General features: G+C 47.0%; 1 protein-coding gene across 1 annotated transcript in view; it reads left to right on the top strand.

Annotated features, from left to right (window-relative positions):
* Positions 1–3,935: 3,935 nt before the first annotated feature.
* Positions 3,936–13,776, top strand: part of DDX25 (DEAD-box helicase 25) — a 43,110-nt gene continuing 33,269 nt past the window's right edge. The window contains exons 1-3 of the mRNA XM_066572666.1: positions 3,936–4,039; positions 7,383–7,419; positions 9,667–9,702. Coding sequence (XP_066428763.1) covers positions 3,968–4,039; positions 7,383–7,419; positions 9,667–9,702 — 145 coding nt within the window. The 5' untranslated portion in view covers positions 3,936–3,967. The remainder of the gene's footprint in view (positions 4,040–7,382; positions 7,420–9,666; positions 9,703–13,776) is intronic.

The following is a 13,776-nucleotide window of genomic DNA, read 5'->3' as shown; positions in this document are numbered from 1 at the left end:
GAGAAGAGAGACTCCTGGTGGTAGTTTTGATCTACACGTGTACATTGACGTCATAGGATAGCCAAGGGGGGTACCTGATGAGTTTTAAAAAAATAGAGACCAAGTTAAAACTAGATTCGAGTCAATTTTCCCGATCATTATGGTAAATAAACGTTGACTGGATTAATTATGTTTATTATAATTAGCAGTGGTTTATAAATTATACTAGAGATGCCTTATAGGGACTAGTCGACCAATAGGACCTACCTCGACTGACTTTTCAAAATAGAATGGCCTTAGATATGACTTTAGCTAAAAAGGGGAGTGTCTGTAAGATGATAGGGGAGACTTGTTGTACCTACATCCCAGACGACACGTGACCCGCGGGTAAAGACGCAGTTGCCATTAAGAAGCTGACCGCACTAACTAAAAAGAGCTAACTTTTGGGACCAGCACTCGCCATGGATGAGTGGGTGGTAAAGGATCCTGGCACAGACGGGCGTCGCTGTTCTCTGTGAACTGATGATTACATTCTCTGTTCTAGTCTGCTGTGTTATCCCCTGTGTCAGAGAGACCTGTGAAACTGATGCTGGAAAAGCTACTCCCACAATGAGCTCGCTGGATGCATCCCCAGAAGGAGTGGACAAGTCCTACACCCCCTTGAAGACCCTAAAACGAACCTTCAATGCGCTCCAGTTATAGGCTCATGCGCAGAGAACTGTGAAAATCAGATAGAGAGTTAGAGGATAGACATTTTAAGGGGGGATTGTGATAGACATGATGATTAGTTAGTATAAAATGTCTATCGATTTGTACTAAACTAGACGTATTATGTGTGTTTTGTGACTTCAGCCTAATGTGGAACTCTGCTGCATAAGGAAAGAGTTAAATCACAGTGTTATGTTATTGCTTGTATTCAATACTGAGTGTTTTCCCAGTCCTCCCCATCCCCCACACAGAATCTTCTTCAACAAAGAGATATCTACTTTCAGTTTCAGGTTTGAGCACATGTTTGTAAGACAAAGACTTGCTTATACATTGGAGTTGAGAGAAGGTGGGCAGCAAGGAGGGGGGATTCTATATGATCCGACAAATGAGAATCCTATATGTTACTGATGTAATCTGTTGCACGCCCATTAAAGGGCAGGTGTTATGCTTTACAATAAAAGGGGCCGTCTGGGTGTCTCCGCCCAGAGAGCCATTTTGGATATGAGATTGATAGCTTGTGTCTGATCTGCTCGATGATGTGTGCACACTATACAATTTGGAAGCTACAAAATACCCCGAAACCTGCTGAAGAAAACCATATCCAGTTCATTTATATTGCATGATTTAGCCTGGGTTCACACAGGGCGGATTTGCCGCGGTTTTGCCGCGGATTGCCGTTGCATATCCGCACTGCGACAAAACCGCTGTGTTTGCAGTGCAATGCAGCACAAATGAGATCTGCCAAAAAGCTGTTCTCACAGGACGGATTTTTTCCGCACAGCCGCAGTGCGGAAATGCAACTGCGTCGCGGTTTTAAAAGATGCAGCATGTTCATTCTTTGGTCTTTTCCGCAGCGCTTTTTTGTCCATAGACCTCTATGGACGCAGCCAAAACCGCACCAAATACGCGACAAAAGTAAAAAAGCGCTGCGTCAAAACCGCGACAAATCAGTCCTGTGTGAACCCAGCCTTAAGGTGAGTGCGCACGGACAAATTTCTACCGCGTTTCCCGCAGTTATTAGGCCACAGCTATTAGGCCCAATGTCCACGGGGAAAATGGAATTACCAAATCCGCGCGTGTTTCCTGCACGTGCAATCTGCGCCCATACGGAATCATTAGGCACCCGCAGGTAATTAAATACCTGCAGATGTCATTTTTCCCCGGCGCATGTATCGCACGAGCGGGAAAACAACCGCAGCATGCTACATTCTGTGCTCCATTTTTTCATGCATGAATGGCTTCCACGGCTTCTATTGAAGTCAATGGAAGTCATCTGCCCCGCGACACAGACGCAGCTGACACTGCGCCCGTGCTGCGGGACCGCGGAAAAGCAGGAGTTTAAAGAAATAAAAAGACGGCACGGCGCCGGTGTCCTGAGCGTATCTGCCGGGCAGCAGAAAAAAATTCTGGCCTGCACGTAGGAGAGCCCCGCAGCGTCCGGACAGGTGAGTATACTGTATTTTTTGGCTTCATGTCTGGGGGCCGGGCGGAATCCGCTGCGGGATTCTGCACGGGGAAACCGTGGACATGAGGCCTCGGGGTCTATTGAACCCAATAGCTTTCTGCCTGCCAATGCTCACATGCGGAATTCTACCACGGATTTCCGCAGCGGAAAATAAATCGCGGCATGTTCTATTTGCAAAATACATGCAAAATCCGCAAGGAGACGCACGAGACACCGCATAATTTTTCTGTAAAAAGGACACATTTGCAACTCATTAGACAAATTAGCCATTTCAATCAGTGCGTGTTTGTGTCCCAAGCGCAAAAAAACATGCCCAGCGGGCTGAGAACGTACAGTAAAACATGCCGACATGCATGCAAAAAAGCCTGATTTAAAGCGCAAAAAGGTTGCGATAAACCACGCACAAACGTGCATGCGCTCGTGTGAAGGAGCCCTCAGGTAAAGCACCGCGTGGTCATGACTACAGTCAACGATCTCCCAGATTTGCGACCCCGCATCCGTGAAACGATTTTTAGGCCAGGCTCACACGAGTTTATTAGAATTCACGTATTACTGGCGCGATTACGGCAATTCAAAAACATTGATTTTCTCGGCCCCACTCACACTAGCGTTTTTTCATTGCATGCAACGCTAATTTCACATGAGTGAGTGCGATATCGGGCCGTGAAACTCAGCCCGATGTTGCGTTCGCCAACGTGCCATGTCCCCGCGGATGGGATGCCATTTTTGTGTTACAACAGCCTCGCATCACTTCGGCTAAGCAGCGATCCCAGATGCTAAAACCCGCAGTGAAGCGTTTCCCACTGTTTTGAATGGGTAAACATCGCATCACGTACTCCTTGCGCCAAGTGACGCTGTGCCGGCCCCATTTAACACAAGGGAACACCCAAAAATAGGGCATGCCGCGACGTCTTCACATGCTGCGATATGAAAAAAAAAAAAAAATCGCTCATGTGTATGACCCCATCTACAAGAATGGGGTTTATATTCATGCGTCTCGCAACACACAAATGTCACGTAATTTTCTTGGCTGTGTGAAACAGGCCTAATATGCCCGAAAAAAAGATCGCAGCATGTTTTATTTTACCGCATATTACGCGCAATAGAGCCCTATTCTCTAGTTGTGCGTACAAACGCTCTACATACACATTTAAACTGCGTATGTGCGGTGCTCATGCGCAACGTTGCTAAGCGACCGAACGGGGAAAAACAAAAAGTGCGCAAGATACTTTGTCACGTGCAATACGCCAGCCCACACTGCGGCATAACGCAGCGTTAGACACTTCTTGTTCGTGCTACCCGTGAAGAACATATTATGGTTGGGTTATTAATGTGCGCCAAAGAAAAATTGGAGCGGTTCTGATATTTCCAGCCACTTTTATTTTTCTACCATTCACCATCTCTGCAGTGTGATACAATGTGTGATATAATGTGTTATACAATGTGTGATAACTGAACACCCTGCAGCTGTACGGCTCTCTGTGGCAGGGTACACACACAGGCTTATGGAGGCCCTGTGGGTGACCTCTCCACTCGCGCAGGCGCAGTCAGCACTGAACACACTCGCGCAGGCGCAGTCAGCACTGAACATACAAGCTCTGAATGCCGTCCTGCTGTGGTGACACCATGAAGCGCTTTTCGCGCCTTCTGCAGGCCGCACGTCACGGCCTGCGCGCTGACGTCACCGCGTCGGCGGTTTTCCAGCCGGCGGTTAGCGAACCCGCCCAGGCGTTGCTAACGACGGTTTAACGGATTGAGAGGAGGATGGCGGCTACTCGGGGTCGTGGTGCGGCGTGGCGGGGCCGAGGAGTGGCAATGGCGGCCGGTGTGTGCTCCACATTGCAGGAGACGTGTAGTGGAGAGGCCGCCGACCTGCTGAACAACAATGTAACTACATAGACTGATAGTCACGTGTCTGGTTATTCTGTACCCTGCAGTGGGGAAGGCTGCTGGCTGGGGCTTTTTATCTTCTATTTAGTAACTACAAGTCCCAGCAAGAGGGCATTCAAAAAACATTTTAATGGTGATTGCGGTCTGATAGTGCGCCAATTAGCGGGTACGCCGATTCCACGTAGAAGTGCTGGCTGTGGATCTGGCCGGCGTAGCATCCCAACACGTTTAGATGTCACCAGACCGCTTGCCGTTCTCGGCCTGCAGGCCTTTGCTCTCCAGTCGTGATACGCACTACAAGTCCCAGCATGTACAGGTTGCAGACCGCTGCTTGGGGGGGGGGGGGGTGAATCTGATGTAATTTAAAGGGATTCAAGGATTTATTTATTTTTTTTTTTGCACTTTTTTGACTGATGGCGTCCGCCACTGGTGAACCCAACCAATCAGGTGATTCCCCTGCCGCTACGGTCAGCGCAGAGACCTGGAGGGTATGGCGGGCGCGGCTCCCATTTAGGTCAGCGGTTTCTGCTCCCTCTATTCACCTGCCAATCATTTTATGGATGACCGATTTGGTTACTAGTAGGAAAAAAAGCAAAAAGTTCCGGAATAATCCTCCTTCTCACGGGCGTCTGCAATTTTGGTGCGTGAAAACGGACCAGTTTTGCTGCGATTACCTCTGTGCACGTATGACTGTTCTGTGTTTGTCACTTTTTTCTTCCTGGCTCATGGCACGCTGTAAATACAAAGCCGCACGTAATGTCCGCGTTCTCTGGGCTCTCGCAGACTTTAAGGGACGCTTTTGGTCTGAAGTAGATGCACATTAAAAAAGACCCAAAAGCCGGCAGCAACTCGCCAATTACTTTAATGGGTCCGTAAGAAATATGGAGGGAAAACGGGCGGGAATGAGCCCTTAAAGGGGTTGTCCCGCGATGACAAGTTAAAGGGGTTGTCCCGCGGCAGCAAGTGGGGTCATACACTTCTGTATGGCCATATTAATGCACTTTGTAATATACATCGTGCATTAAATATGAGCAATACAGAAGTTATTCACTTACCTGCTCCGTTGCTAGCGTCCATGGCTCCGTCTAATTTCGCTGGCTTCTTGCTTTTTTAGACGCGCTTGCGCAGTCCGGTCTTCTGCCTGGTGAATGGGGCCGCTCGTGCCGGAGAGCTGGTCACCGCGTCATCATCGTAGCTCCACCCCGTCACGTGTGCCGATTCCAGCCAATCAGGAGGCTGGAATCGGCAATGGAATGCACAGAGCCCATGGTGCACCATGGGAGAAAACCGCAGTGCATCCCTGGGAAAGGACCGGCGGCCATCGTAGGCAGAAGATTTTTTAAACTTCACATTTCAGCACATCGGTGAGTAGCAAGCAGTTTAAAAACCGCTTTAAATTGCTATTTTATGCCAGGGGGGTGACAGCGGGAATGGGGTAAGGTTAAATTTTGATGTTTGCCGCGAGACAACCCCTTTAAATATGAGCCATACAGAAGTTATATACTCACCTTCCCTGCGCTGGCGTCCCGTCTCCATGGCTCCGTCTTATTTCAGCGTCTAATCGCCCGATTAGACGCGCTTGCGCAGAAGGGTCTTCTCCCTTCTGGTCGGTCCGGGCACAAGCGGCGTTCTGGCTCCGCCCCTTCTACGTGTCACCACGTAGCTCCGCCCCTTCACGTGTGCCGATTCCAGCCAATCAGGAGGCTGGAATCGGCAATGGACCGCACAGAGCCCACAGTGCACCGTGGGTGAAGATCCCAGCGGCCATCTTGGAGGAAAAGAAGGAAGAAGTTGCAGAGAGGGGATTCGGGTAAGTAAAATTTTAAAAAAAAATTTCAACACATCCCTTGGGTTTGTCCTGCGCTGAACAGGGGGCCTATGCAAAAAAAACCCGTTTCGGCGTGGGACAACCCCTTTAATTATACCGTCCTCTGGTTTTATACAGCTCTGGCGATGCTACAGCAATCCGATAATCTAACCTCTGGAGTGCCAGATTACCATTGGAATAACGGACGGACCATGTAAATACGTAATCCGCAGCGGCCCCTAAGGGTTTGTTCAAACATTGTTGACTTACTGTGGTTTTTATCGCAGATTGTAATGCAGATCTGCAGCAGATTTCGCCCTTCCAATTGGATGAAATCTGCTGCAGATCTGCATCAAAATCGGCGACATGTAAACGTACCCCTAGGCCCCATTTACACTGAAAGATTGCTTAAAAGACAGTCATCTTTGCATAGTCTATAGTAGCTAAGTAGCTACTTAAGAGCTATGCAGGCGCAGCGGGACGCTGTCGCTCAGCGAACAGTACAGCTGTTCTGCATAAACAAACAGCTGCATTATTCTCCGCACTTACAACTAACATCCCGCTGTGAACTACCAGCGGGACACAAACTGAAAGAATCTTATCAGCGCTGCCGACTGGGATAACAGCCTGCAACGCTGAGAAGAGTTCATCGCTCAGTTCTATAAAACTAGAATAGAGTGAGGAACGAAAACTGTACGATGTCCGTGTGTTTAGACGCAACGGTTATCGCTCAAAAGATGACTTTTAGCGAATTTTGAGCGAGAATCGTTGTGTAAATGGGCCTTTAGGCTGCTTTCACGCGGCCGCAAAAATCGCATGAGATTTGTGCGCTACAAGACGCACAAATATGAACCCCGGCATCGCTACCTGGCGTGACGGGAGGCAGTTTAAAGAAAACAACTCGCATCCATGGGTAAATAGCAGATTGGTGAGTGCGATATTGGGCTGAGGTTCACGCCCCGATATCGCGCTCAACCGTGTAGAAGCCCCAAGCTCACGGCACAATACAGAGGAACGCAGTAATGCCAACCAGCTGGTGCTCTACCCGGAGTGCCGTGCGTCTACTGGGTACCAGATGAACAGTGCCTGCTAATACATGCTTGGTTATAAAGTATCAGGTTAACCCTTTAAGGATGCAGCCTAGTTTGGCACTTAAAGGGGTGCTCCCAACTCAGGGTATCCGATTTCAATGTGTTCGAAATCCTAAAACAATGTACTCAACTTTTTTCTGTTTTCCTGAGGATCGGTACGATTACAGCTGTGTCCCTGTAGTGGGACTTGAACCTGCGATCCCTCAGATCATACATTGTATTATCCCTTACCTTAGCATTCACAGGCAATGGCAACCCATCAGCCCTCTGAGATTGAATGGTGAAGGGCGTGTGCCATCGGCATGCCGTACATGTAGTCCATTTCACACACCTTCCTTTCTATGACATGTTTATTATGGGGTGGAAAGGGAGGGGTTAAAGGATTTAACAGATAACCCCTTGTGGCGGACTTCTTCATTCTTGCTGTTTCTCTATTTTACAGGTTATCGAGTATCAGCAGAAGTGCACCCAGCACCCAGGTGAGACCCATTACTGTCTGCGCTGTTCATCCTGCGGTCACAGATGCGTTTGGTGGGTTCATACCTGCGTTGGGACCTCCAGCTCTGATCCCGCTTAAAATACCGCAAGAAAAAGAGCTTTTGTCTCCCCTCTAAAAAGCCGGGCAGCTGAACAGAAACCAAACAGACCCCATTATAGTCAATATTCGGTTCTGTCCTGAGACGGAGCCGTTTGGCCGTAGAGCTTTTGTTTGCCAATTCCCTGCAAGTCATTGGGGTGGGGACCGCTGCGTCAAGTCCCGTTCTGTGAATCGCACGCGTTCGTGTGATTTAAGGTGCGTCCACACAAGGCGGTTTGGTTGTGCATCGCCACAGTTTGCATTTTAATTTTTTCTTTTTTTTTTTTCTTTTAAATTGCAGACTGCAAAAAAGGAAGCAGTTTTTGGTGCTTTTTTTTTTTACAGCATTTAAACCACCCCGAGGGAATGCACCCTTAGGCCGGCTTCACACAAGCTTATCCTCTCCATCCTTAGTGGGACCTGTGGATGGGGGATACATTTAAACCATTCTTTAAAGAGTAGCTGCATTTTTCAAAACTTGACATGTCAAAACTTTGTGATCAGTGGGGGTCCTGCTGATTGTTATAACTAGGGGGCTGCAGCGCTTACCCCAGCATTGTCCCCACTCGGCTGTCTTTGCTGCTTTTCGACTTCTGGCAGCTGAAAATGGTGGCACAGAGTTCTTCGGAAGCTTCCTATACACCTCTATGCAGCCATCTTCAAGATGCTGGGAGGAGCAAAAGCAGCGAAGACGGCCGCCGGGCCACGGTGCTGCAGCCCCCTTGTTCTGGAGATCAGCAGAACCCGACTGAGCAAAACTTTTATGTTTCTGTCTCTGACATGTTTGTGAAAAGTGCAGCTACAATTTAAATGGTGAGAAATGGCAGCATAAGGTATATTAGATGGCTTTAGTGACACAAGACTGGAATACCTATTGAATAAGTTAAAATGAGTTCATACAATGTGCAGCAATGATTGGAATGATCCTGTAATCAGCAGTGACTGGGTGTAATATATGTATTTAGCTCTAAGGCCTGCTTATGGGTTAAGGGGGGTTGCATCAATATAAATGATGGTCAGTTCCTGGGATAAGCAAGCTAATGTGTAATCAGGCAGGTTTGACCGTATACGCACATACTGCAATAATTTTCTAAGTAAGGCCTCACCATAATATCTGCATATGACGCAGGCCCCCTTCACAGGAGCGTATGCTCATTTGTGCAGTGAACAATGCTTTTTTGCGCATGTATTGGCATATTTTACTGTACTTTTTGCACCCTCAAGACATGTTCATTTGTGCACGGCAAACGGACACACTGACTTACGCCTCATGCTCACGGACGGCGTGGGATACTCCCATGGTTTTACACCGCTGGAATCCTGCAGGGAAAAACAAAGTCCCCGCTGGCGATCGCAGAACGCGCTATTTACCGCGTTTCCCCACTGTTTCCATCAATACTATTAGTGGAGATCTACCGCCGTGATAATGCGGTAAAATAGAACCTGCCGCGATTTTTTTTTTCCCCCCGCGTCGTAAATGCGTTGCAGAATTCCGCATGTGAGGACTGAGCTATTAGGTTCAATAGAACCTAATAGCTGCGTTACTCTGCCCTGGGAACGCAGCATAAATCTGTCCGTGGGCATTAGCTCTAAACTGGCTAATTAGTACCAGAGGTGATCTTTTTCCACCATAACTAAGCAGTGTATCATGCATCATCTTGCATATTGTGCGTGCATTTGGGCACCCCCCCCTATTGACTTCTATAGGGCCCTTTGGTGTGCCAGAAAAATAGAACATGCGTTTTTTTTTCTTCTCGTAACTGAAAAGCGCAGGAAAAATACGCTTATGTGAACCAACCCATTGAAATCAATGGCTTCTATTCTCTGCATATTGCGCTTGCGATGGAGGCCTTGGTTGTGGATTTTGGTGCAGATTGAGCCACGGACTTGACTCCCTGCAATGAATGACAAGAGTACACTGTGGTTTCGAAAATCTGCTGTATAAAAAGAATTTCTTCCGCTGCGGGGCATGGGGTTTAAGTCTATTTACTTACACTGTACTGAACATTTTGCTCATTCTGCAAAAAAACTTCACAATGTGTGAGCAAACTAATGATCAGCAGAATACACTGCAGTACCTGCCGCGGCTCCTCTGCAGGCCTCCATATACATATAGTCTAGCTAACAAATGGATTTTTCTGCTTTTCAGGGAGGTACTGCTTCTGCGCGGTGGGGGAGGATGTCGGTAAGTTTAACTTCTTGTTACTGCTGTGCTGAACTAGAAATACCCTGAGCTGTTACTGCTGTGAAGGGGACGATGGCTCCTCTGTACCTCCACTTACACAATGGACTGAACCTGCCGCATGAAATTATAAGGGGTGCCCCCACTTATACATGTGACGGTCTACTGCCAGTGTAAATTGGTGGCGGGGAGAGCAGGGGGTCTCTCCCACAGGGGGTCTGGTAGCCTGTCTTATTATAGGTCGCTGACCCCTGGACGTTCCCATAAAGCGTTGAGCAGTCGTATTTTTGTGCTTAAAGTTGTATGGGTGCAGAAGGGAGTAAGGCTGAAGCTGCTCTGTTTTCCTTTAAGACTTATTCACATGGGCAATTTTAATGTTACATTTCAAAACTGCCAGAACTTGTACGCATTAACATGTATCAGTGTATTCACGTTTTTTTTCCCCCATGGTGCTGCAAAGTGTTTTTAATTAAAAATAGCATCACTTCTGTGAAATTTTGATAGGAAACCCAAGTGTTTCCCATTGACTTCAATGAGGAGCAGCACATCGCACTCGCATGCACATTGCATGGCATGCCAATGTCTTTTAAAATCCCATTGCAAACAACGGCGAAGCGTTCTGAGGGAACGCCCAGAGACGGAGCGTGCTGCGATTTTGTTTAGTTTTCATTAGATTGCTTGTGCCTCATGTGGCGCAGATTGACTCAGCCTTCTGAGTTCGGTAAAATGAGTACCCAGTTGGAGAGGGGTAATAAATTGAAAGCGTTGCGGAATAAGTTGGTGCAATACAAATAAGAATTATTTAATTGGTAGTGCTATAGATCATCAGTAAAATGGATAAGAAAAGTTCTTTTACTACTACATTTCTAGGACACAGTCCATATTTTGCAAGCCATACATTATGTGAGGGAAAGGCCGGGAAGGGGGACGCATGCGCACTCGCCATCGACTTCGGAGGTTAGACACAGCCGGCGTAGGAGTGACGCGCCACGTGACGACCACTGACCTGGGCGGAAGTACTTGCCGCCCGGCAGTGGCCGAGGCAGTTGTGGAGCTGGAACTTTGCCAGCTTCTGCACTGCCTTATCCAGCCTGCAGGATGGACTTGGGAAGACGAGGTGTCTGGTGAACGGCCCGGTGAGGTACAGGTGAGTATAGAATATAATTTTTTGGCTGACAGAACCCCTTTAACCTGAGCTCCATTCTCATCCCTGAAACTTGGGCTAGACACTAAGGAACGTGTAGAGTTACCTAACTGTAGGAAGATGGACATCCCAAAGAATTATCCTTGATCCACTTAGTTACACCCATGTAGGGTGGCCCCGTTCCTAAGGGCTCTATTTTAACCCTGGGTCTGAGGTAGGAGACTCGTGTTCTGGATATGGGTATAGATATGGAATGCTAAAATATGACACAACAATCTAGTTTTATCTAGGTCAAATTTCCCTTAATAGCATAAGTTGCGATCCTGTGTGTTTTTGGACCTGTGAACCAATTATTACACAAACTCACTAGATTAGGTATACACAGAGTGCAACAAAGGAATATACAACTCTACCAGAAAGTATATCTAAGAGAACTGAACTAGGGACCGAAGAGCCAATCAAACCATCCCTGGTCCTTATCTTGTCTGGACTAGCTTTTTGACCTAAAATTGGAGTCGGGATGCATGTCAATACCTAAGTGTGACTAAGTACATAATATACTGACATATGCCACGGTTGGGCAGCGGTAAGGTAATCTAGCACTATTGTGTGTTGGTTAGTAACTATAACCCTTAAGCTTGAATTACATTAGTTTGATTAACCAGTCCCAATACTGTGAAAATCTGATGACCTCGATAGTCTGTCGCTTCCACTAGCTTATCCCTCATCTGTAGTATGAATGGGCCAATACACCATAAACCCTACCTGAGGCTTACCATTTGGCTTTGGCCAATCATCCGCAGCTCTCTTGAAGAGTGTGTGTTCGTGGCTTACCGTTTATGACAGACCATCACAGGGTAACACAAAGGCCTGTATGCTTAAGAAGGCACCATGTGTATGACCTGATATCCTCCACAGTGAGGGGTACAGACACAAATGGTGTAGATGAGGACACTGTAGGGGCATAAATACATATTCCAACAATGTTATAGCTTTCCTGCACAATCAAGTCGTGCATTCCTACACAAACCGGGTCATTGCAGTGTGGAACCCTTGGGCAATCCAAGCAGAAGACACTATACCATACATTACCTCTTTGGATTGATGGGTTTGCTCATGGCTCGGGTGTGACGTAAAGTGTAGCATGTGAGAAAGACACAGGAGTTTGCCCTTCAGACCCCCACAGGGTTCTGTTCGCTTCTCTCTTTTGTCACTCCTCCTTTTTCTCCCTTTTGAGATGTGGTCCTGCAATTTAAGCAACAGAGATATATTCTCACCTGCTTCGGGTGCAATCAGGTTAACTGCCAATCCAGGCCCCTAGCCTGCTAGGTAAGTATAATAAGACTTAGTGCAAATTTTAATATAAGACAGGGTCTTATTTTCAGGTGTTAATTTGAATGCGATACCAAAGGTGTACTTGGAGTCAGTGCAGATATTAACAGTCTTTAACTACAGCTAGTCTACGCACTTCAGTGAGCGCCATCAACTCTGCCTCCTGAGCAGAAAGGAAGTGGGTTTTCTACAATTACCCCCTTGTTGCATAACCTATTCTTGTCTGTTTTCACGGTACCTGGAGCCATCTATGAAAAACTCAAAATCTACATTAGAAATGGGAATTTTAACATTTCCAAGACCCCTAGTTTTAATTCCAGACAATTAAGCGCTTGAAATTCAATTTCATAGTCTGCCCCCTCTTCCCTTTGCAAATTCAACGGAAGTAATGAACTATTTTAACTGTGTTGAGGTTGCCTAGTAGGTTGGTCTCATAGTTAGTTAGTGAGTAGAGCAACTGAAGGCTGTTTGGTATGTTCTTTATGCAGTATTTCCATGACCACATAAGGGCCCATGACTGTACGAGGGGCCATAACGCCTCTATTACCGACGCAAAAATTTCTTGCAAAGAGGAGGAAGAATTGTCAGTACAATCTGCAACCATAAGGACTGCACACATTTATTAAAGGGGTTCTGTCATTAGAAAAAAAAAATCAATACTTGCCAATTCCTCCCATCAGTCTTCTTACCGCATCTTCTCCTCGCCGATCTTCTTCTGTCTGCTGCAGTTCCCCCGGGTCACTAGTGATGTAGCATTCATAGCCTAGCAGGGAGTGCCAAGCAATTGCAGAGACTGCGCATGCGTGCTGTCTCTCTGCAGTAGTATATGAACACTTGCAGCGAGACAGCACTCTTGTGCAGTCTCTGTAATAGCTCAGCATTCTTTGCTAGGCAGTGAACGTTACATCATTAGTGACGTAACGTACACTGACCTGCAGGAGGAAGAATGCCGAGAATGGACGTTCCAAAACAAGAGGAAGAGGATCACAGTCGGCTTGCAGTGAGGTGGCCTGGGGGCTGGAGAAGATCAGTGGGGAGAAGATGCCTTAGGAAGACCTGACTGTGGAATAGTTAAGCATTGATGATTGATTTTTTTTTTTTTTTCTTCTAATGACAAAACTTACAGGACCAAGTACAGTAAATATACAGCGTTTGGTCCTGGGCGTTAAACCCAGACGAGGGTAAAAATATGACATGGGTTTAAAGCCTCTGTTCTGCAATAAATCAGAAGCATGTCGGGTTGTCAATTGTTAGTGACAGCTGAGAATCTGTGGGAGAAGGCAGGAATGGTTTTTAACCCTTTCTGCCTTTCTCTAGTACACAGTACTCAATGAGCGCTATGTACTAAAGAGTGAAAGTGGAAATCTTTCTTCCACTAGGCGAGCTGGCAGTCAGTGACTACCAGGTGACCTCCTGCACAGCAGAGCTTACAGGGTCCTAGCGGGCCCAGATCTGCTCTGTCAGTAACTTGTCACTACAGGGGGATGTTTCACCTGTAACTGAGGCTCCTATGGATGCCTCTGCTACAGTAGAAAAGTGTCAATTAAAAAAAGAAAAAAAAACATGTGACTGTCCCCCAGAGGTCTTATATGATGTCATGG

Source organism: Eleutherodactylus coqui, chromosome 6 (assembly GCF_035609145.1).
Source record: "Eleutherodactylus coqui strain aEleCoq1 chromosome 6, aEleCoq1.hap1, whole genome shotgun sequence".
NCBI classification, from domain to species: Eukaryota; Metazoa; Chordata; class Amphibia; order Anura; family Eleutherodactylidae; genus Eleutherodactylus; species Eleutherodactylus coqui.
This window is presented reverse-complemented; position numbering and strand designations above follow the sequence as displayed.